This window comes from Oculina patagonica, chromosome 2 (assembly GCF_052425735.1).
Source record: "Oculina patagonica isolate OP01 chromosome 2, crgOcupat, whole genome shotgun sequence".
In the NCBI taxonomy this organism is placed as follows: domain Eukaryota; kingdom Metazoa; phylum Cnidaria; class Anthozoa; order Scleractinia; family Oculinidae; genus Oculina; species Oculina patagonica.
In genome coordinates, this window is record NC_135759.1 from 20048940 (window position 1) to 20074503 (window position 25564).

A 25564-nucleotide genomic window follows, 5' to 3' on the forward strand; every position below is an offset into this window, starting at 1 on the left:
TATTGCGTTCTCTAACTTCCGCCATAACTTGTGGCATATTGAAAGTGAATATAGGTATATTATACCTTTACTGACCTCCCGTTGTTAGTATTCTCCTTGCCATTTTGAGTGCATTGAGTACCTCTACAGAACGGATCCAGTCCTTTGATGGGAATTGTTTCAGAGGAGGAAATGCGCTGAAACAAATCCGGAAATCGTGCAGTGAGTCAGCTGAAAAAAATAGCAACAACAACTTTCCAAATATGCCCAAGGTTATCAAGCAAAACATCGCTTAAGCAGCAGGACTTGGAAGGAAGTGAAATCAAGGTGAGATCATCTTAATAAACCCGTTATAAATCATATACTGCCGTAGATGCGATAGAGCTAAGTCACAAGTCTGAAGATAAATCTAAAAGCTACTAAGTTTATCGATCTGTGAAATTATAAAGAGATAAGATTGAGAGGGAGGGGATTACAGAATATGGAGGTAATAGTTATATTAGGTTATCCGATCTTTTTACCAGGCTTGTCTTAAACATACTCACAGTAATTTGTGAATTTAAAGAACCTTAGTTTACCTGGTGCATAACAGGAAAAACAACTTAAATTTTACTATCTCTTACTGCATTGGAGTATTTGAATATAAGGGATAATAAATTATACATTCAATGTTGTAAAGAATATGAAAAACATTTCCTCCTCACAGACACACAGACAGTCGATAACAAGGATGCATATTTATCTCAAAGATGGACATCAAAGGCGCTGGGTAACTGATGTCCATCTTCAAGAGGGGTTTTCCCCCTGTATTGGTAATGGGTTGACGCGGAAGTCCTGTGCAGATGTATCAAGGCTGGAGCCTGCAATTTGGTTTAAGGTTCTTGTGTTGGAGTCAGTTTCCGTTGACTGTGGAAGACGGATAGTTAGCTGGTCCACAGGAAGTCATTGCGAAGGTCAGTAATTAAAATAATTATCTTAAAAGGTCAAGGCTACTTATGGACCAAGTTGCCCATGTGGCTAAAGGGTATCCCAGTTTCTGTAGTACAAGTATGGAGCAACTCATAGCGTTAGTTTTGTTTGTTAGTTCCCCAGTTAGGATGCTAGTGCATCGCAGGTTTCACAGGGCTTGAAAAAACAACAACAACAACAACAAAACTTCTGGCAAGTGACTTTAATTATAGTATACTGTTTTCTTACCCAGGGCCGTTAAGTGTTTGCCTCACTTTTTGTTACAAATTCATTATTTAGGCAGAAGACAGCTTCCCTGGGTCCTTGCCCATCAGGCAAGCAAGTATGAAAAGTTACAACTTGTCCCAGACGATGGAACAGGACTTTTCTCAAGACCTGTTTCCCTTAGATTGCCAGCATCCATTATATACAAGTGTAGAGAGAGGCACTTTGAAGTTACCCTTGTCCCTGGTGATGATCTTGCACCATCTTGCACAAACACTAGTCCACTTCCAGTGGAAGAAATGTTTGGGTAACTACACAATAAGTTGACAGGTTGTGGAAGTATAACTGGCCAGAAAATTCTGACATTGCAAGGTTTTCATTGCCCTGTTCTGAAGTTTCAATGCTGTCAAGATGCTTGCCTATCTGTACTAGGTTTGCCTTTCAGTGCTTCAGGGACGGCCACCTCTTGGTTTGGTTGGTCAGACTTTGATAGCAGGGCTGTCATTATGGACCAAATAGCCTGTAACACTTGTTACAGCTGAGTTTGCTTGATGTTATGGGTGAAGATGTCGACTGGTGTTTATATGTTACACATGCATACACTGTCAGAGCAAAATGCTATGGGTGATAACTTCAATGTATAAACGGCTGCTTAAAAACTTAATGACAGCCCTGTGGTGTACAACAGACTTTCATTCAGTGATTCTCTTTCCCACATGCTTGTCAATCTATATATATAAGCTGGGCACAAAGACCTTAAAGAATTGATAATTATTCTGCTCAGCCCCCCAGTATCCACACAGATGAACAACAAGGCTGTGGGATTTGTCATAGATTTAAAATGCATGAGCCTGAGTAGAAGTATTGTTGCGGGCCTCTTAAAATGCATGAGCCTGAGTAGAAGTATTGTTGCGGGCCCAAGAGAGGCCCGCAACCCTAATCTTGACAGTGACCAGCGGATTGCGTAACGCGCGTGCACGCCACGTTTATAAAGACTAGCTGCAAAGCGGAAGTTAAAAATTTTGTTCTTCCACCAAGAACGATCAGAATGCGAAAAATGTGTCAATCACAACAGTTTGTCGAAACACCGGAAGTTGAAAATCTGTTCTTCAAAAACGATTAGAATGCGAAAAATGTTTCAGTCTCAACAGTTTGTCACATAAGATCGCGGCTTCTGTATTATGGAAGATTCGAAACATAACATTTTAGACGTTGTTCTAATAGGCGTTGGTTTTGAGACGATTTACTGTGATTGTATTACAGATAAACCACGGCAAAACGAATGATTCCAAAAGCGGTTGATCTCGAAAAATCCCTTACAACACTGACAACATAGCAAGTTTACCGACCGAGGAAAATCACATCTCAATTACACGCGTGTTCGATTAAATCAAGCATTCCTTGCGTGACGCATTACTCGGAATAATTGTCTTTTGTTCAGTGATTTATCGACACCGTCTGAGAAATTTTCGCGCCCTGTTGGATTAATTGCCGTGAAAATGAGGTGACTTAAGTTATTTATTCTTCCACCATGAACGGTTACAATACAAAAGGACCCGAAAATGTGTCATTCCTGAGAGGAAGTTGAGATTTTTTCCTTCCACAATAAACGATTAGAATGCGACGAAAATGTCAATCGCAAAAGTTTTTCAACTGAGATCGAGGCTTCTGTTACATGGAAGGTGAAGGTGACGGTGAAGGCTCTTTAAGTGTATCTAGGTCCGCACTTTCTAACCTGTGGTTACCACTAGTTTTATTTTTTTTATTTGGTTGCTTGTAACCTCCTCTGTTCTTGCAATATCCAGGACAGACTCTTCAGTCCCTTCCCCTTAATCTGCTGTCCATCGTGTCATACACAGAACTGTCATTTAGTTTTCACTTGAGCAGCTGTTACATTGAAGTTATCACCCGTAGCATTTCGCTCTGTTTCCAAGTATAACATAACACTAATTGACATCATTAACAATAACAGTGGGTGAACTCAACTGTAAGCAGGTGTTCTTGGTGAGGCCCTTAATGACAGCCCTGATACATGGCATGTCAAGTGATATATTTCTCTGTTTAATTGTTCCTCAGACTCAGACTTGTCCAATCAGAGAACATTTTATATGGAAGGAGAATGTTATGATTATGATGCAGACATTGATGAACTGTTCCTTTTGGCTGCAAAAATCATATGCCCAGCTGGTCAGGAAGAGGTACTGGTTATTTAATAAGCTTCAAACTTAAACAACTTTGTAAGAGGTTTTTGGTGGGTTTACATGTATAACTGGGCATGGTTCAAAATAGCAGCCGGCTGTCGGCGGTAGCCGGCATTCTGACGACACTTGCCGGCTACTTTTCACCGAAGAAATAGAAAATATCTTGCCTTGATCGGCCAACTGAAATCAAAGTTGCGGTAATGTTGAAGTAAACATTCCATATCAGAAAATAAAGCAGTTACAGGGCTAGAAAGGGCGACTCACTGGTCTCTAATGCGACCAAAATTTCATCTTTGTCGACGAAAACTTCTGGTTTTACAGTTTAGTCGCCAATGTGGCGACTTTATTTCTGTTATTTCTAACGGGCCGCCCCACCTTCTCAGGTATTGTGTCCCTCCAGAAAATTATATTGAAGATCTTATTTGCTTCTCAAATATTCAAAATAAGAAAAGAAGTCACATTGCTCCAATCCATTCTTTAATTTGCTTTGCCGTAAAATACACTGTATTGTATCACTTCGGAAAACTTACAAATGGCTGACTGTGTTTGAAATCGCCCCAGAATGCATCTGGGTACATCATGGATGCAGATGGATTGTGTCCCTTGAAAATGCATAGCTCTCTAACAGCCGGGAAAAAATGAGCCTTGACAAAAAAAGCTGACAAATTCAGGCTAAAAACGAAATTTTATTTTGAACCCTGCTGGAGGAGCTTGTTTCCAAGGGAACATAAAAAACATACAGTCTAAGCTTTTCTTGCAACCACCCTCTTAAGTGACCAGCTCAAGTTACGATCACCATTCTATACCTGCCAACTTTTTCTGGGTCAAAGGCGTGAGATTTTTATCCTGAGAGTGCCAGGATTTCCGAAGACGATACGACAATGTCCGAAGTTTTCTGAAGATGTCCGAGTATTCCGAAGACGTTCCGAACATATCCTGATCCCAGTACGTGGACGTGATTTGCTAAACACGTCGACCTTGTTCCAACGCTTTTTTTTGTCAAAACTGTCATTTCGGGGAAAGTATCGCCATTTACTCATTTTACATGGAGTTTTCTTTTCTCACACTGGTTTGAGATTACATTTTTTGGAAAATGTGTCGTTTGTGGTTGTAATAACTCACATTTTTCGACTAGACGTGAGAAATTGGTTCGTAAGCGTGAGTTGGCGTGAGATTGAAGTTTTCAACTCGCAGGCGTGAGAGTTGGCAGGTATACCATTCTAAAACTCATTTGAATCGCCACATAAACATTTAACTCTAATTGAAAGCTCTTATAAGTGACTGCTCTCATTGGTGGCTGCAACCCCATTTTTCAATTCTCGAGCTTAAGGTGGTCCCTTACAAGAGATTTGTCTGACTGTTTTTTTTTATTATTATGACTAATTGTATTTATTTCTTTAGTTTATAAGTGTTGTTGTTGATGTTTAGTTCATTTGGTCAATCTACTCAAATTTGTTCTTTAAGCTTTTGTCAACATTTTTCATTTTGTGAAAATACAAAATGTGTATGTGGTAAAAATAATACTGCAATGGTTAAACACAACATTATTTTAATAAGTACATGTATCTGTGTTTTGGTCAAACTCAGAATGGATTTTCCCAGCCCTCTGATGAAGATTATGAACAATGCCTTCTACGAATGCTACATTGCTACATCCTGCCCAAGATAACCTTGCATCAAGATGACTTGGACAAAGTGATAAATGCAAGAGAAAAACAGGTTCAAAACATCCAGACATTAGACAGAAAGGTCATTGAGGAGTGCAAGAGCATTGACGCTTGTGAGTTACGTATGGAGGACTTGCGTACTCAGTTCCTGCCTGACTTAGAAAAGTTCATCAACAAGGGATGGTGTTCCAAGGGGTTTCTTGACCTGCTTCTTGAGGATGTCAGCAAGGAAGAACCAAGACTGCGGCAACAGGTATGTGACTGTATGCAAGTACAGTGAATGCCTTTGCCATACCGTGCCATTCAGTGCCGTGCTGTGCCAAGCCAACTTTATTGACATTCTCTGAGAAGGGCAATAATTAATATATTTGTAATACTATGCTGAACTAATTTAATAAATTAAAGCAATATTCAGTGTTTTTTAAAAATAACAATATGAATACATAATGAAGTTAAATATTAAGAATTTATGGTGAAAAGTGACATTAATATAAAACTAACAGGATGAATAACAATGAAGTCAAAAATTGTGATAAGGAATCAACTTGAGAGGAATACGGCAAGTAGCTTTGCTCTAATTTCCTGTTTAAAATTTATGTAGTTCTAAATGGCCTTGCAGATTATGTATATTTTAATAATGTATTGTTTAAGGAAGTTGTCTAGTAAGCTATTCCATAATCTGACTGTAGTCTGCATATGAGCCTAGTAATGGCCCATCAGGCTGGAGCTTATCCTGGTTTCCATAGCATGAAGCGACTAGGAGTATTTCTCTCCCCCTGGATGGGATGCTCCGGGCCCCCCAGCATTAAATTTGCCAGTATCCATTTATACACATGGGTGAAAAGAGGCACTGTGAGAGTAAAATGTCTTGCGGCAGACAGCCCAAGAACAGTGCCCCGGCCAGGGCTTGAACCCATGACACCGCATGGTCCAGAGTCCAGCGCCTTAACCACTGGGCCACCGTGCCTTCCATAACCTGACTATATGGTAAAAAGTATGTGTTACATGTAGTTCTGAGAATTAAAACAAAACTTTTTTGCAGATTGACAAGGCTCAAGATCAAGTGCAACATGCTAAACAAATGTTGGCACAGAAGCGTTGTGACACATTAAATGAACAGTTGAGTGCAGCCAGACAACAGAGAGATGTAGAAATAGGAAAACTTGATGCACTTCTTATGGCTAGAGAGCTCATTATTAGTGCCATTCCTCAGGTATGATATGTTGATGTTTCGTCTGCCCTTGACGTAGGTAAAGTAATGTCTGGGTTCAGCTAAGTGGCCCATCTCGCTGGCCAGTGCTTGGCCCATCTGGCAGTTTAGTGCAATGACCTTAAGTATGGCTGCCCAATCTTGTTAGCCAACTGTGGTTATTCTGGGCAGCCATGCACTTTACTTTATTTTTTTTTTATTATTGTATTGTTAATTTAATTGAATGTATAGGGTGCAAATAAAGTTGTTGTTGTTGTTGTTGTTGACCACCACACTTCCCTCCCCTATTGACGTAACTAATGTCATCTTAAATTACCTTAATAATTACAACTTAATATTTGGCAGAGCAGCACCCAAACTTGAACTGTTTAGCAGTAGAGGAAAACATACCCTGTACTGCATGTATGAACTAAGTAATATTCGTTTCTTATTTTATGGTAAATTTATTATTATAAACAACAACCTTTTAGGCTTCCAGTGTCAGAGGGAGAACTGCTGTTGGGCATTATTTACTGCGCCAGTACCTGGAGGAAAGGGAGAGACTTGCTGGTCTTAAACAAAATCGTAACAGACTTCTGGAACAGAAGGTAATACATGTAGGTGGTACAGAGATCCAGTTTTAACTTTTGTAGTGAACATGCTGTTCCATTCACTTCACTTCCTCCTTACAACTGCACTTTGTACCTCAAACCTTTGAACCTAGGTGTAAGTATGTATGAACCTGCACCATTCCAACTCAAACCTACACATCCTGATCTCAATACTGGACATCAGCATCAATACTACTTTTCTATCTTCAAACTCCACTGCCACCGCAAACTTCACTTCTACCTCAAAACTACACGTCTCTCACTTGAAAACTACACTTCTCCCTCAAAACTACTCTTCCATGACAAAACTTCACCGTCTTACACCTCAAATACACATCCACCTTAGCTCAAAGATGCAATTACACTTCAAAAATAATATTAACATCTATACCCAACTTATTAAACACTTAACATCCACCCGACTCAACTTTCACCTACATGTAATACCCAGGGGGGTACTTGCAGTATACATGACGGGGAGGTAAAAAAAAAGGTAAAGTCTGTGTCTGAGCCTAAGTGGCCCATACAGCCGGAGCTTATCCCGGTTTCTGTAGCATTAAGCAACTAGGAGTATTGCTACTCCCCCCTGGATGGGACGCTAGTCCATCGCAGGGTTACCCCCCAGCAGTAAGTTCGCCGGTACCCATTTATACACCTGGGTGGAGCTAGAGGCACTGTGAGAGTAAAGTGTCTTGCCCAAGAACACAACGCAGCGCCCCGGCCAGGTCTCGAACCCGGGCCGTTTGACTCGGAGCTGAGCGCGCTAACCATTAGGCCACCGCGCCTCCCACGGAGAGGTCCAACGTATTTTTTGGGGGTTGAAAATTTACACCCTCGGTATTTTGGGGGGGTCAAGAGATTTGTCATTTATTTTTTTAGGTCTTAAAGTCTGTTTGATTGAATAAATCAGTATCGAGGTGCTAGGTCTTGTACTTTTTGGGGTAGAAAATTCTGATGCCAGGTATTTTTTTGGGTGTAAAATTTCAGGCTCATGTATTTTTTTGGGTTTGCAATAAGAAGCTCCGTCGGATTCCCCCGTCATGTATACTGCAAGTACCAAGTACCCCCCCCCCCCCCCGGGATGTGATACTGACTTTCCACTCAAGGTGCGACTTCCACTTAAAATGCAAAATGCATTGTTCCACCTCAAAGCTACACTTTCACCTCAAAAGCATTTCCACTTCAAAAGTGCAGTTCCACTTTACAACAGGTCCACCTCAAAACTGCACGAACACTCCACTAACTTATTTTGTTAATGTCCCAAATGTGTCAAAGAACTGTGCTTTGAGTGTGAGAGAAATGTTGGAGTCTGCCACAGAAGAGTTGCTTGAAAAAGGTTACACTGATGCTAATGATGCAAATGCTTTAGGATCACGTGCAACAGATGGTAAGAGTCCAATATAAATAAAAAATATACTTCATATTGTTGTTTCACTACATGCACACATGTTTTTAGTTTTTATTATTTATTTTAAATTACATGTACATGTATAAATATTTTTTATGTATACTGTCACAGTCAATTTATGCACTAAGAATTTAAAAGACTTCTGTTCCAAGAAGTAACAAAATAAAGATTTATGAAGAAAATGTACAGCGTGTAACTAAGAAAATGTTCTCATATAATAGTTAACACATGTGACTGACTTACTGACTTAGACCCTTGAGTTTCCATAGGAAAATAGGTCGTCCACCAGAGATCTCCATTTTCCCCAGTACTTCCAGGCGATCCTTTTCAGTTGGTTCCAGTTTAGTCCAGTTTGATGGGCAAGCCAATACAAAAGCTTTCGCCCTTCCCTAACTATTTTATGTTTCATTTGACAGTCCTCGAGGGAGTTGGAAACCAGAATGGCAGAAATTACAAAAGCGTTCACCCTTGTCTAACTATTTTATTTGTTTCACTTGACAGTTCTTGAAGGAGTTTGGAAACCAGAATGGCAGAAACTGGGCGAAAGAATTGCTACTTTGGTCAACAATGAAGAGCACCCGATTGGAAACCACTTTAAAAAATTTTGCCTTAGAATCCACACTCTCTGTCAAGAGCTTATCGAACTTGGGAGATGTGGAAGTCCTGATGGGTTTACTCCTTCCTGCTCGCCCTTTGGAATATCCGTCTGTCCGCCAAGTCAGTGTGAAGCTTATGGCCTAGAGGACTTTGTGGTAGAGAATCACAGGCACAAACTACAGCTGTTGCAGTCTGAAATTTTTAAGCAGTTAGACACTGCGACAGAGTTCTTATCTGACTTTTTTAACAACAAGGATGTCCAGTTTAAGAACAAGATAAGGCTTTGCTATGAGCAGTGTTTCTATGATAAAGAGCACAGCTTTTTGGCGTGCGTCTACGAGCTTGCTCATCATGAACACGTGGATAGTATAGAACGGGATGTGCAAAGGCTCAGAAGACTTCCAATAAAATTGTTGAATTTGCAGATGAAGGACGAGTGGTGGTTGGAGTTGTTTGAGCAAAATTCTCACCGCACAAGTATCAGCCCAGGACACCTTCGACCTTTCACAGAAGCATACATAAATGGCACCCTACTAGATCAGACAGATAGTGGTCTGAGTGGCTCTTATGACATGATTGATGATTTGGATGACTTTGTTGGAGATGAAGAAGCACAACACGTGGATTCATTCCGAAGCTTGTGCATTAGTGCTATTCGCAATCGCTCAAAAACCGTAACGGCGGAAGAGGTTCAAGTAGCGATTGACCTACCTGATGCAGGCCGGCGCCCAAAGGCCAAGCCTCAGCCTAGAGTGGAGGCTGTTCTCAGTTCCAGTGCTCCAGCCGGAGAGATGGCATTAACCATGGGCGAGATCATTGATCTATGGGAGACAACTAAAGAGACAAATAAGCGTGGCGCGGAAAATGGCCCTCGTAAGGCTCCCTTACAGAGAACGCTTTCAAAAAGCCAAGGCGAGCTTAGCAAACAGGATAGCAAAGTTTCTGGAGAAACCTTTGAAGATCATTTTGGTCCTGCGCTTGAAAACATGAGAGACATTTTCAAGGTCACAAGCCCCCTAAACAAGTTGAAATGTTTGACCTCTTCTCTTCGGAAAATCACCAATGCTGTTCAAGAGCTTCGAATGCGAAGTGGGAAAGACACTTTTGCTGCAGCGGTGAATGCAGAAGATCTCTTGCCACTCTTAGTCCTCATGATGCTCCAAATGGACCCTTGGGAGGTGGCTTCTATGTGGCCCCAGCTGGCATTTACAGAGGACCTGATGGCACCTTTTCTGTCGTCTGGGTGCCATGGCTGGGCCCTTGTCGAGTTTCAAATGGCGCAGAGAATTTTGCATCAACTATGTCAAGAGTTCTAAGTTACGTTACTGTTAAATTATTGTTTTAAATAATCGACACCTTGCGTACCTAGGGTATAAAATAGTTAGGATGCATTCCAAGATGTGCTTGTATTTTACTGACGGCGATGATTTGGAAAGTGATGTTAAAACTAAAAGTAATTTACAAATTTATTGATTATTTAATGCAGTCCAAGTCTGATTATTTCCACAAAAGTGTGGCGGGATTATGTTCTGATGGCACGTAAAATGTTTGAATGCTGAAGTTCCGGTCATGATTAAACCTTTATTCGTGTCTAAGGCATAAGAATGTATGATGCATTACGAGTTGCACTTGTGTTTTACTGTGTTTTTACTTTCACATCACAGTGGAAACTGATATTAAAATAGTAAATCATATTTATTGATTATTTACATAATATGACGTAGATCTAGAAAAGATTTAGATCTAGAAAATATATATATTTTAATATTTTTATAAGTACAATACATACATGTACATTGTATTTTTGTAGGGCTTACGCAACTAAGATTCTTTGTATGTACAAAATAGAACTTTAAGGCACAAAAATGTTAATGCGAATTTGGTGCAGAGCTTCATAGCTCGGTTGATAGTTTAATTAATTCACGTTTCCATTCCTTTTTTACGCCTTGTAAAAATCTCAGATGAAAGAGCGACACAATAGTATTTTTAATGTCATATTGCATTCTTAGACACTTAAAACCGTTTGAAATCAGACAGTACTAGTAGACAGAAATAGTAGTTTTTATTATCAAGCTGGGTGGGAACAAGAGTATCTAATTAAAGATCTTTTTAGCATAGGTTAGTGTGCAAAACACAATAAATCCTGTTAATAACAAGTGTTTGACTCTGTTAATTAAATGGTGCATTTCAGGGCCGTAACCAGACCTTAGGCATAGACGAGGCAAGATCTTCATAGGAAGGTTTGGGGCATGCCGTCCAGAAAATTTGGAAATCTAGAATCTCTAAAACACTTTTTTAAAACATTTTTTTATAACATACTGCTTGAAAAAATCTTGTTCAACTGGGGATTATTTTGTTTACTAAGCATATCTTGTTTTCAATTTTGGTGTAAAATCTAGACGAGGCAAGTGTCTCGTCTTGCATCTTGCTATCTACGGCCCTGCACATCCCATATTTTCGACCCAGTATATCTAAAAGTGTATATGACACAGTTTTTTTTTATTTGTCTGATCGAATGTACGTGGAATGCTGATGGGAACATTGAAAAAAGAAATTCGAAATCTCTTTTTTTCACCGCGTTTTCGCGCTCTAAAATCGTGAAATTTCACTTCCGGTTGGGTCCAAAACCGCGCACATTGGGGAGCTGGGTCTATTCTGCTTTTGACGTCATGGCCGATCTAGATCCAGCTTCCCACTGTGCGCCGTGACGTCAAACAAAAATGCGCTTAGTGATACACTCAATAACCAAACAAACCGAACATGGAATTTTAAAGCTGCGACGGCATAGATTTAAGATCGCTAAAATCACAACAACACATGCGCTACTTCTAAATTCGTTTTGAGCCTAATACGTCAAGATTAAAAACCGCCTTTTCATTTTACTTACCTGTATATTTGCTGATATGATATATGATAGCTTTATTTTCACACGCTGTTTCCATCAGCTTTTCTAAAAAAAACTATTATTATACTAGTACCCCTCTAGACTTCAGATCATTAATAAACTTCCAAGCCTTCAGCTTTTTTTTTCGGTTTTCCGGCAACCGAGCCGCAATCTTCCTTTGAAATTCCCTGTTCAGTTTGTTTGGTTCTTGAGTGTATCACTTGTTTGACGTCACGGCGCCCAGTGGGGAGCTGGGTCTAGACCGGCCATGACGTCAAAAGCAGAATAGACCCAGTTCCCCACTGTGCGCGGTTTTGGACCCAACCGGAAGTGAAAATATTGCGTGTTTTTGGTCGAAAACGCGGTGAAAAAAACGAGATTTCGAATTTCTTTTTTCGATGTTCGCATCAGCATAGCACGTAGATTTGATAAGGCAAATAAAAACTGAAAAAAGTGTCATATACACTTTAAGAAGTATTTTCCATATGCCACGGAGTTAAATTGAGGGATTACAAATTCTTTGGTGCGTAAAGTGTATCTAGCTTCGGACGTCTGAAACAGGTCAGCAATATAATTCGGAGACATGTTATTTTTCACTTTATACAAGAGTAGCTATATATATATATATATATATATATATCTTGAAGCCTTGTATTTTACAAAGTGCGCAAGCTGCCCAAGAGTGCCCTTTATTGTTTTCTTTCCAGTTCTCCCATCCATTGAACGTCAAAAATTTCAGACGAGATTCAACATTACGTGTATTAGGGGTTACTGCGATACGGAATATTAAAGCAAAAGATTAACAGGATACGGGAGTATTTTTTTTTTTTTTTTGGGGGGGGGGGGGGGGGTATTAACGTGATGCGAGATTCCGGTATATCGAACATAAAATTAACAGAATTAACGGGTCACAAGATATTTAGGCCAAAAATTAATACGAATAAGGTGAAAGATAGGAGGCGCAAATGAATGTTGAAAATGGGAACGATCCCTTTCAGGAAACAGGATCCCATTCGGATTCTTCTGCAATTCTCTCGATAGGTGTCTTTGTAGCCCGTTCAAGATGCCCAGTAGTTGGTATACGTCGCCAAATAAGCAAGATTCGTGTGCGGGCCGCAGCTATCTCGAAGCTCCAATTGTAACCACAAATATGCATTGGATTGCAGAACCTAGAAATAATATTACTTCTTGTCTACAAAATTCTTTTCTGCTTCCTCATCTTTTAGTTGTAAGGAACAGACCACTGCAGTCAGGCACTTTTCAATGGACTTCTCAAAGTCGTTTGACAACGTTAAGCACAACCTGCTGGTAGAAAAACTTAAAAAATCCCCCTTGAATCCGTACATAGTTAACTGGTATATTAGCTTCCTAGGAGAAAGAATGCAACGAGTTGTGTGCAACGACGTAGTGTGCGAATGGAAAAATGTCAACAAAGGAACCACACAGGGTAGCGTCAGTGGTCCATATCTCTTCAATCTATTTCCAAACGACCTTGATATTACTGGGGATATGACGGATAACATCGACCTGAATAAGTACGCTGATGATTCCACTCTACAAATTACCATTCGCAAGGACTGTACAGATAATACGCAGAATGCTCTTAGATTATTCATGAACTGGACAACTCTTAATCAGATGAAGTGTAACACCTCTAAATGCAAAGAACTAGTACTTAAAAAGAAAGGACAACAGCATTCTTTCCACGAAATATACAACATCAGTCAGCACGACACTTTAACTATCCTCGGTGTTACTTTCCAGTCGGATTGTAAATTTACTAAGCATGTTAAAACGAAACTCTACGAAGCAAATAGGTGTTTATACGTAATCAAAAGCCTAAGAAAAGAAGGATACAGCCAGAGGGATATTGATCATCTGTTCAAAGCAATTGTCCTGCCAAAAATAACATATGGACTTCCAGTGTATGGTGCAAGTGCGTCGGACCTTAATACAATACAATACAATACAATACAATACAATACAATACAATACAATACAATACAATACAATACAATACAATACAATACAATACAATACAATACAATACAATACAATACAATACAATACAATACAATACAATACAATACAATACAATACAGTACAATACAATACAATACAATACAATACAATACAATACAATACAATACAATACAATACAATACAATCTTTATTTAACGTGGTCAGCAACACTAAGCTAAACAGCTAGTTTCAGGTGCGCCACGAAATAAAAATACAAAATAAAAATAAAAAAACTTCTTGGAAGTGTATAAAAATGAATTAAGCTATAATTAAAAATAACTACGAATTACAATATTGTCTAACTAAGATTAAAAATATAAAAATTTAAAATTTACAAATTAAAAAAAAAGATTAAGATTTTATTAAAAACAGTAAAATAGCAATAATAAAAATTGACAAAATACTCAGTCGATCAAAGTCCCGTAAAATTTAATGTTTTTAGGTTCGTTTTAAAAATCGTGTAAGTTTTTATTTTTCTTGTTTCGTCTGGTATAGAGTTCCATAGTTTCGATGCAGTATATCTCCACGATTTAAGGCCATATTTTGTTGAATTTACTTTCGAAAGGTCCACAATTGTGTTGCCTCTGAGGTTATAAGTGGAGCGTCTTGTTGTTATAAATTCCCGCAAGCTTGCAGGACCGGCATCGCTAGCTAATGGACAATATTTTCGTTAACCGTTGATCGCGGAGACTTGGGAGACCAATACGCTTTAATAGTTCCTCATAAGGCGCGGACTTTTACCTGAAAACAAAACGAAGCGCTTGTTTGTTTACCATTTCCAACTTTTCAGCTGACTTTTTACTGCAAAAGTGCCACGTTTCCGAACAATAATTAAAGTGCGGCAGTATGAAAGCTTTGTAAAGGTCCCTCTTTGTCTCAAAGGGCAACAGTTTCTGCATCCTTTTTAGTACAGCAACTTGTTGACTGACTTTTCTACATATTTTAGCGATGTGGTTTTTTGAAATTCAATTTGTCATCAATTGTTACGCCAAGAAGTTCCATTGTTTTGGATATGGGAACTTGTGACTCGTCACATTTGAACGTCAGCTCGGCTCCTTTGTTTTTTCCCAACCCCATCGCCTGGTATTTTAAACTGTTCCTTTTCATTCCACTTTGCGCGAGCCATTTTTCAGCACTAACAAGGTCAGTGTTAATAGTTTCTTCAACTCTAGGAAGGTCATTCATTGTCAGCGTAAAAGATTTGTGTATCGTCGGCGTAAGTAGACAACGTTCTCTCCTTAATAACATAATGCAGTACAGTGTTTCCTTAAAAGGTGCCACAAGCGACAGTATGGGCGCTTTCCATTCGACCAAAACTTCTGGTTTGAGTTTCCAGAAAATTCCAGTGCAAATGGAACAGCATTTTCTAACTTTTCCGGTTGACTGCACGGAAGGAAAAACAAAATTTGCATATGGTCAGGTTGTGCGTCTAATATGGAAATTTCTACGGCGCATTAAAATAAAGCACTGTGGCCTGTTTCGCAAATAAAAAGCATTCCGAGCACTGAAAATAAACTCCGTGAATGACATCGTGGCCCTTTCAGACGGCACACTACAAGCAACGAAAACGTCGCCAACCCAAAAAGTTTTATGAGCGATAATGAGCGTAGCCTGCACGCGCGTTATAAATATTTGTACATTTCTTTGCTGCCGCCTGCAAAACAACAACGAAAAGCAACCGAGTTCACCTAAATTTTTTATGATTTTAACAAAATTTCCGGAAAAGAAGTCAACCTCGAAAGGTAGACCCAAATTTTTGAAACCATTTTCCGAGAACTTTCAGTTCCATTTGATTTGCTTCTGGAATTTCTGGGGTTTTCGGTAGTACGCCAAATAGTACGCGAAAAAGTACGCCAAATAGTACGCCAAATAGTACGCCAAATAGTACGCCAAAATAGTACGCCAAATAGTACGCCAAAATAGTACGCCAAATAGTACGCCAAAATAGTACGCCAAAATAGTACGCCAAATAGTACGCCAAATAGTACGCCAAAATAGTAAGCGAAATAGTACGCCAAAATAGAACGCCAAATAGTACGCCAAAATAGTACGCCAAATAGTACGCCAAAATAGTACGCCAAATAGTACGCCAAAATAGTACGCCAAAATAGTACGCCAAAATAGTACGCCAAATAGTACGCCAAAATAGTACGCCAAATAGTACGCCAAAATAGTACGCCAAAATAGTACGCCAAATATTCCAATATTTAAGGTTGACTGCACGGAAGGCAAACAAAATTTGCATATGGTCAGGTAGTGCGTAATATGGAAATTTCTACGGTGCATTAAAATAATGCACTTTGGCCTGTTTCGCAAATAAAAAGCATTCCGAGCACTGACAATAAACTCCGTGAATGACATCGTGGCGACAAATACAGGGACCTTTCAAACGGCACACTACAAGCAACGAAACATTGTACATTTCTTTGCTTCCGCCTGCAAAACAACAATAGTCCGGCGGCTTAGCTCGAAATTTTAGTTGAATTGTGTACTTTTTGATACAAGCATGAAACTTGGCGCAATGAAAGTGGTCACCAACAGAAGTTTTTTCAGATATAGTGCCAAGCCCGAAAAACACCGGTTTCCATGGAAACCGTAATTTATTAAAATCAATGAAATGTCGTGAAATATTTGTTTGTCCTGGTTTATAGACAAATACTATTATGTCAGGTAGTGATACCAAGTCGCACGTACAAAATTTAGAATGAAATGCTGTTATTTAGACTGTTCACAGCCCTACATTTTCATATTTTTCTTCTGTTAGCTAACGGTTCACCGAACGCGAGAGACCTGGACGCTAGCGCAAAACGAAAGACGCGAGGGAGCAGAGGGCGGGGAACGAAAAATCTTTTCCCATGCAATAATTTCCTAGTAAATTATTGGTATCAAACAGATGGTAAAAAATAACAATTGTAAGCCTAATTTAAAGCATTCATGTCTGTATTTATGAATAAAAATCTACAATAAAAGGTTTATAAAAGTACAAGAAGAAGTACTCTGTGGTAGGGCTTTCCACAAGTTGCTCGGCAACTTTTTGGCAACTTCTCATATTTCGAGCAACCTTTTCCCCTTCGAGCAACTTTTTTCCTCTCGAACTCGTTTCCTTTTTGAGCAATTTCTTGACCGGAGATCTCCGAAGATTATCCGAGTGTTGTTCAAAGGCCATACGAACGTTTCCGAAGATTTACGAAGTTTGCCGAGGATTTGAGGAACATCTGAAGACGCTTCAACTTTTGGCTCATTATTCTACATTAAAACTGTTACAAAACTCGTCGGCAAACATGACTTCGTAGATATCTTCACGATTTTTCTTACTTAAATTAACAAATGTTCCCCTCAATATGTTATTTAGATACTTTTTTTGCTTAGAAATGTTACCCTCGAAGGGAAATTAGCATATAATTTGAGAAATTCTCTTGATTAGAAGCAGCGTTTTGAATTTTTTGGAGCAACTTTTATTATCAGAAGCAACTTTTTAGATTTTTGGAGCAACTTTTGAGCAACTTTTTGAGAAATCTTGAGCAACTTTTTGAGAAATCTTGAGCAACTTTTTGGGAAATCTCGAGCAACTTGTGGAAAGCCCTACTCTAATAATAATAATAATAATAATAATAATAATAATAATAATAATAATAATAATAATAATAATAATAATAATAATAATAAGACTTTATTTAATGAGGGTAACATAGTTTACTGGTGGCCCAGTAGTTTACAATATGGCCCTCCCTAATTAATTACATATTACATACTTAACTACAAATTATATAAACCTAACTACATATTATATACCAAAGACAGTGATAAAAATTTAAACTTAGTTTAATACAATAAGAGCTAAAAAGTGCTGCTGATTTTAAAATGTTCTAGTCCAGCATTTTGTTTTAGTAGCGTTTGGTGTAGTTTTTCTGTAAACTGTTTGCGCGATGCAGCATTACGAATAGAAGCGTCAACATTGTTCCAGAGGCGGGTTGCCCTGGCGTGAAAGGTCCTGCCACCTGAAATTCTTTTATATTTAGGAAGAACTACGTTGTTCTTTGTTGTAGCTTTAGTGTTGTAGCTATGAGTGTCCTTTAGATAATGTATATATGGAATGAAATAATCCGGACAGTGTCCAAAACTAATCTTATGTAATAGATAAAGCTTTCTGCTACGTATAATATCGTCTATGGGGAGCCATCCTAATTTAGTAAATAACTTCACAGAGTTATCAGAGAACTTAGCATCAAGTATTAATCGTGCACACCGTTTTTGGATTTTTAGTAGTCTAATTAAATTCTCATTGCAGCAATTACCCCAGACAGTGCAACAGTACTCAAGGATAGGCTTGATTAGAGAATTATATAGCAGCTTCCTACAATGAGTTGTTAAATAACATCTTGCACGCTTTAAGAGACAAATTCTGGAATTTAGTTTACTAATTAGATAGTCAATGTGTTTGTCCCATTTTAAATGTTTATCAATCTTTACTCCAAGAATCGTTTAATCAGTGGCTTCGTCTAGCCTGGTGTTGTTCAGGAACAGATCCAAAGAGTCTTTGTCTGCATGACAGACCTTCTGGGCTGTACCAATTAGTAGCTGTTTGGTCTTTGTTGTGTTTGGCATCATACCATTAGCTTTGAATCACTTTCCTGCACTGTCTAATGTATCCTGTAATTTCTGTTGGATCTCCTCACAAGTATTACCACTTGACCAGATTGTTGTGTCGTCTGCGTAGATATCTACTTCGGCTTTCTTAAGTGATAGTGGTAGGTCGTTGATGTAGATGGAGAAGAGAGTAGGCCCTAATATGGACCCCTGTGGGACCCCTAGTTTGAGTTCTAGAGGGCTGGATAATGAACCTGACATGGAGCATTGCTGTGAGCGGTTACAGAGGTATGAAGTGAACCATTCTTATCTAGGGCTTTCTGTGGGGGAGGGGCCTCTAGGCTGAAATTTCATTGCTGTTTACTAGCTGAAAATAGGAAATTGGCGTTGGCACTATATCAAGAAGTGATTAGTATGCGAATGCTTGTAATCCCGCAAAGTTTGGTGCTTGTAGCAAAAATCGCACAATTCAGGAGCTAAGCCGCCGGACTACAACGAAAAGCAACCGAGTTCACCTAAATTTTTTTATGCTTTTTACAAAATTTCCGGAAAAGAGGTCAACCTCGAAAGGTAGACCCAAATTATTCGAAAAACAATTTCCGAGAACGTTCAGTTCCATTTGATTTTGCTTCTGGAATTTCTGGGGTTCTCGGTTGAATGGTTCGCATTTCGGAAATTCAACACTTTTCGGATTTTCCGGAAACTTTCCCAGGAAATTTCTGTACCATTCGTCCTTGTTTCGAAATTACCGGAATTTTTGGTCGAATGGAAAGCGCCCTATATCTCTGAATTATTCAATATTAATGACCTACTTGAGAAAGCCGACCGCACACTTTATAAAAAAAATCAGTACAAACAAAAAAGACCCACTGTACAATTTACTACCAAAGCGGCACTGTTCTACTCATCAGTTACGGTCAGCAAATATTGTGTTACCTTGACTAAATACTGAGCGTTTTAAGAATAGTTTTAGTAATAGGTTAGCTTTTAGATAGAATCGCATAGTTAGGAGAATTTTCGCCATCTGATTGGTTATCGTGGCGATCGAGGTATTCAGAGTGGAATTGCGACTTAAAAGCGAGGTTGACCGATATTGCACCGTAGCAACGCGTAGCCTCGCATAGCAACGTACGCAAAATTAGAATCAATTTATGTTTTCAAAACGATTTTCTCCGTTTACAAAGCAAAAACCTGACCGAAGTGAAGCAGAAGATTTTCCTCGTTTAAATTTCAATTACGGCTTTCCTACGAGCAGCGGTTAAACATTTTCTTTCACCGCATGAGAGAAACGGAAAATAATCAAAGTCTCTTCGAGATACCTACTTTTTTGCATGAAGTATGAGTCGAAGGTTTATCCTGCGCATTGTTCTTCGAACTTATCATTACAGTTGCTTTGTAGTTTAGTTTAACAATTTCCTATCTTCGCGGAGAAAATGCAGCCATATAATTTTTCAAAAATGGCTCGTCCGCGCCGGGTATTTATTACATTACACAAATAAAGAGTGCAAATTTCATTGAGATCTGACAATTCTATACTTTAAAATTGCAAGAAACTTTCGAGGCAGTCGATAACGGAAGCGGAATTAGCAAATGAAACAGCAAAATATGCGTTCGACGCTTTGTTTTTGCGACGCCATATTTGAATTGTTATAGGTAGATCGCTGTTCAATGTGTTCAAGGCCGTATCGTTACGATTGCTCCACGAAAAAGCACGAAAAAATACGGATATTTCCGACTACTGTCGGAGAAAACATTGCGCATATAATCGGCGTAAACAAATCGATACACTAAGCACAGGCGGCCCAGGCTCTCTCGTTAATTATTTGCAACGGTCGTTGTCGGTTCGACTCAAGCGATCGAAAAATATGCTTCATAAATTGACGAATTTCAGATCTTTCGTTCCTAAATTACAATAAACTGTAAGTCATATAAATAAAGATCACTTACCTATTGACGCCCCCTACTATTAGTAGGGGGCGTAAGCGGCAAGTGAGGAATAAACGTCCCAAAACCCCTCAAAATCACACAATAACAGACAATCAGCAATAGGTAAGTGATCTTTATTTATATGGCTTACAGTTTATTGTAATTTAGGAACGACAGATCTCAAATTCGTCAATTTATAAGCATATTTTTTGATCGCTTAAGTCGAGCGTCAACCGACAACGACCGTTGCAAATAATTGACGAGAGAGCCTGGGCCGCCTGTGACTCAAGCTGCGTTTTGTCTAGGCTCTGCGAGGGTCGGAAATCAAAAATGCTTCTTCGTGGGCTAAAGAAGGATTAAACAAAAGCCATAGATACAGTGAATGCTTTCGAATTATATTTGAAGATGAAATACGAAAGAATTTTGCTGGCTTTGACTGAAACAGCTGAAATTCCACTCGAACTGCGTAGATACGATCGCATGTTGTAAAGCCGATTCATGCAACATTGCTGTCAACGCGAGGTCACGTCCCTAACGACCTAGGCTGATGACGAAATAGAATGGCACTTGTAGCGACCAAATTTGGCCTAACTTTTAACCGCTCCTAAGCAAAAAGAAGCCCCCATCTCTTGCATTTGTTTTAACTTCAATAATATCTTTAAAAAGAGCGAGTTTTTTTGGTATGGTTTAGTTTTGACGTTTGTAATTTTTAAACGATGTAAGTGCTAGTGATTATTTATTCGTGTTTTAGCGTTAGTCACGCAATCCATTGTTTGTGCGACGCTTTTTATAGATCGCCTTTCAGATACACGTGCGTTGAGATAAGAAAGCTGACATGTCACTTTTAAAATTGTTATATAACGTTTGTAAATGTGACAAGTCACGTTTTTTCCACGAGATCGCAAGTGATCACCCACAGCGGAAAGTAATCCCTTGAGAAATTAAAACAGTCCCTTGAGAAATTAAAAAAGTCCCTTGAGAGTTAACAAGAATGTCCAAATTTTGCCCACATAACTGCTATTCTCCTACTTACGCTTGTAAACAGGCAAAAAAGTCGAAAAAATGTCCGTAGCGTACAAACTATGGACAAACTCGCGAGTAAATAGCAGCTACGCTTACACAACCACTGTAAAAACGTTCGCTAAAAGAAAGAAATACAACAAATTTCTCGTGTAAAAGATTAACTGTTTATTTTGTTGAAGTAATACTGTTGATAGTTTGACAGTAATGCCGTTTTCGTACAATAAAATCCACACGAAACGAAAGAAAACAATGACAATAAGCTTAAGTCTACTGCGTGCTATAAAAAACAAGACAGTTTTATAGAAATTGTTTTACAGTGAAAAGCTCCAAACTTTCGATAAAGAAAAACTTCTTACATTCTTTAACTGATACTCACGATGCAAAAAGCGGCTTCTGGAAAATATCAACAAAACATACACACAGCGAATCAATGTGCTTGTTAAGCGACCCGGGTTTTTTAAAAGCAGCCTTGCTCTTCCTACGAAATTGTCTGCGATGGATTAGACATTTAACTTATAAATGTCGAATTTAATTGTTGAGTTATTCCAAGGTACTTACTTCATCGGTCCACGCCTCCTTCAAACCTTTACTTGACGTTGCTGAGTGTTCAGTGCTTTTCACTATATATGGATGCGTGTTGTCTACTTCTTACAGGCCGAAGAGATAAAAGATTTCATAAGTTTGCCTTGTGCTGATGAGACGAAAACTTGAAATGGATGTTCGATAAACAAGAATGTTCTGTAAAATACTACCATTCCGTCGTTACAGACCCGTAGGGTGGATTCTGTTGAGGGGGGTTCTTTATTTTTTTGTGAGGCATTTTTTATCGCCGGAACCGCTAATACGAGCGCCGAAGGCGTGAGCCTCTAGGGGGGTCTGGGGAGCTCCCACCAGGAAATTTTGCAAATTCAGGTTGTCTCAAGTGCCATTTCCTGTATTTTGACATCATTTCTGAGGTGGGATGCATTTTTTCCTTCAATATTAGCTCTTCGGAAAGTAATTTTCATTCTAAAAAATTGTGAAATGTTCAGAAATGAGTGTGTGCATTTTGACAGTTTTTAAAACACAAATATTAAAATTACATGCAAGGTGGATGAGTGGGCAAGAAATTGAAAGAACGATGAATTATCTGACATGTTATACAAATATGTATTTTAGAAACAACTGCTGAGCATGTTCCATATCTTAGCAAGTACAGAATATCTGTTTGTTCCCGGGGTAATTCTATAACTTTCAGAATTTTTGTTAGGATTATTTGCAATGCTTACACACTGTCTTAAACTAAGTTAGAGCTTTGTCCAGAATTCCACAAAACAACAAATGTGCACCACGACAAGGATGCAACGACAAGGATGGAAAGCAAGGCGAATATCAGTTAACCAACCCAAAAGATTAGAACTTCTCATTATAGTGCCAAAATGTTGCAGCTTCCTCCGATAATCCTGCAAGGATTAAGGAAGGTAGTCGTCCGCGTAAACGGCCGGCCCCAGTCTTTTGACTGTTTTGTGTGAAATTTTTTATCTTTTCAACTCCCTATTAAAAAATGCCGACTTCAAAAATTTTAGGCGTTCGAACCCCCGAACCCCCCCCCCCCCCACTCTACGGGCCTGCGTTAAAAGGATTAAAGGCTTGGGTGAACCGTTGACGATGGTCAGTGTCAACCGCGAAGTTCAAATGAAGTTTTGTGATCGATTTTAGATTGATTCCGATTCGCTGGCTCATGACAGTTGATTTGGAATGGCTTCCTGAGCGCGCGTTACAAATTGCAACATTCAGCCAAAACAAAGAAGACATTCGGTTTCCTTTTTTATTCTAAAAAGGCTATGCGATTCAAGGAAAATCTATTACCTGACTCGTGAATTCCACGTTAAATTTCACTTGAAAAACCCATATCGCACTCATCGCTGGTTTTTCGCGTAAAATTTAACGTGGAATTCCCTCGTCAGTTAATGGATTTTCCTATGAGCTGTTAATTCTTAGTTTTTACATAGTTTTTGATATAATTGTCATAAATAGATTACTTCATAGAAAGTGCGACGTACGGATTTTTATTCACGAGTTGCAAAACTTTGGAAAAACGAATGAGTGAGCGAAGCGAACGAGTGAGTTTTCCAAAGTTTTGCAACGAGTGAATTAAAATTAGTACAAAGCACTTTCTATGTTGTAATTTGCACATCGCCTTCCAAACGAAATCACTTTTAACCAACTTCAAATTATTACTGCCAACAAAATCTCCTGAAAAAGCTTAATTTAATTAAACACAGTGCGTTACTTTTTGAAAGCAAAACTTTTGGTATCGCGTCGATACAAGCGTCATACAAGCGAATCAACTAAACACGCAGGGGAATTTTGAACAAAATTGTGATAACACAAGGAGTCGGTTAATTAAACAATAATAGCGACGTAAATCCACATTCAGAAATACAATCTACTTTACCATGGTGTTCCCAAAAGTGCTTGAATATTCTTAGAAAGTCTGCAGATGCGTTGCAAGTTTGAAAGAAATTCTTGTCCGCCGGCTTCACTTTCATTTATCGACACTTCGCTTGTCTTCGCTCCGCCTTTGAAAAATGATTTTTATCGTTATCATCTCATTACTGTATCCTTTCGATTTTGCTTAACGAATTCCTGTTTCCTTGCTTTTAAAAAAGTTCTCCATTGCACGCGTGTCATTGCACGCGTGTCATCGCACGCGTGTCATTGCACGCGTGTCATGGCGCGCGTGTCATGGCACGCGTGTCATCGCACGCGTGTCATGTCATTGCACGTGTGTCATGGAACGCGTGTCATCGCACGCGTGTCATTGCACGCGTGTAATCGCACGCGTGTCATTGCACGCGTGTCATCGCACGCGCGTCATGGCACGCGTGTCATGGCACGCGTATCATCGCACGCGTGTCATCGCACGCGTGTCATCGCACGCGTGTCATCGCACGCGTGTCATAGCACGCGTGTCATGGCACGCGTGTCATCGCACGCGTGTCATCGCACGCGTGTCATTGCACGCGTGCCATAGCACGCGTGTCATTGCACGCGTGTCATCGCACGCGTGTCATGGCACGTGTCCTCGGACGCGTGTCATGGCACGCGTGTCCTCGCACGCGTGTCATGGCATGCGTGTCCTCGCACGCATGTCATGGCACGCGTGTCATTGCACGCGTGTCATCGCACGCGTGTCATGGCACGCGTGTCATGGCACGCGTGTCATCGCACGCGTGTCATGACACGCGTGTCATCGCACGCGTGTCATTGCACGCGTGTCATGGCACGCGTGTCATCGCACGCGTGTCATTGCACGCGTGTCATCGCACGCGTGTCATGGCACGCGTGTCATGGCACGCGTGTCATTGCACGCGTGTCATGGCACGCGTGTCATTGCACGCGTGTCATGGCACGCGTGTCATCGCACGCGTGTCATTGCACGCGTGTCATCGCACGCGTGTCATCGCACGCGTGTCATGGCACGCGTGTCCTCGCACGTGTGTCCTCGCACGCGTGTCATGGCATGCGTGTCCTCGCACGCGTGTCATGGCACGCGTGTCATTGCACGCGTGTCATGGCACGCGTGTCATGGCACGCGTGTCATGGCACGCATGTCATTGCACGCGTGTCATCGCACGCGTGTCATGGCACGCGTGTCATCGCACGCGTGTCATCGCACGCGTGTCATAGCACGCGTGTCATCGCACGCGTGTCATTGCACGCGTGTCATTGTACGGGTGTCATCGCACGTGTGTCATTGCACGCGTGTCATCGCACGCGTGTCATGGCACGCGTGTCATCGCACGCGTGTCATTGCACGCGTGTCATGACACGCGTGTCATCGCACGCGTGTCATTGCACGCGTGTCATGGCACGCGTGTCATCGCACGCGTGTCATTGCACGCGTGTCATCGCACGCGTGTCATCGCACGCGTGTCATGGCACGCGTGTCATCGCACGCGTGTCATTGCACACGAGTCATCGCACGCGTGTCATGGCACGCGTGTCATCGCACGCGTGTCATTGCACGCGTGTCATGACACGCGTGTCATCGCACGCGTGTCATTGCACGCGTGTCATGGCACGCGTGTCATCGCACGCGTGTCATTGCACGCGTGTCATCGCACGCGTGTCATCGCACGCGTGTCATGGCACGCGTGTCATGGCACGCGTGTCATGGCACGCGTGTCATGGCACGCGTATCATCGCACGCGTGTCATCGCATGCGTGGCATCGCACGCGTGTCATAGCACGCGTGTCATGGCACGCGTGTCCTCGTACGCGTGTCATGGCACGCGTGTCATCGCACGCGTGT

At 40.3% G+C, this 25564-nt stretch overlaps 1 protein-coding gene across 1 annotated transcript; it reads left to right on the forward strand.

Annotated features, from left to right (window-relative positions):
* Positions 1 to 18: 18 nt before the first annotated feature.
* Positions 19 to 10982, forward strand: LOC144643419 (uncharacterized). The gene is made up of 8 exons (XM_078502673.1): positions 19 to 306; positions 686 to 932; positions 3229 to 3350; positions 4941 to 5273; positions 6063 to 6233; positions 6701 to 6817; positions 8096 to 8207; positions 8730 to 10982. Exons 2-8 carry the CDS (start codon positions 710 to 712, stop codon positions 10139 to 10141), a joined length of 2490 nt encoding a protein of 829 aa, XP_078358799.1. The 5' UTR covers positions 19 to 306; positions 686 to 709; the 3' UTR covers positions 10142 to 10982.
* The last annotated feature ends 14582 nt before the right edge of the window (positions 10983 to 25564 follow it).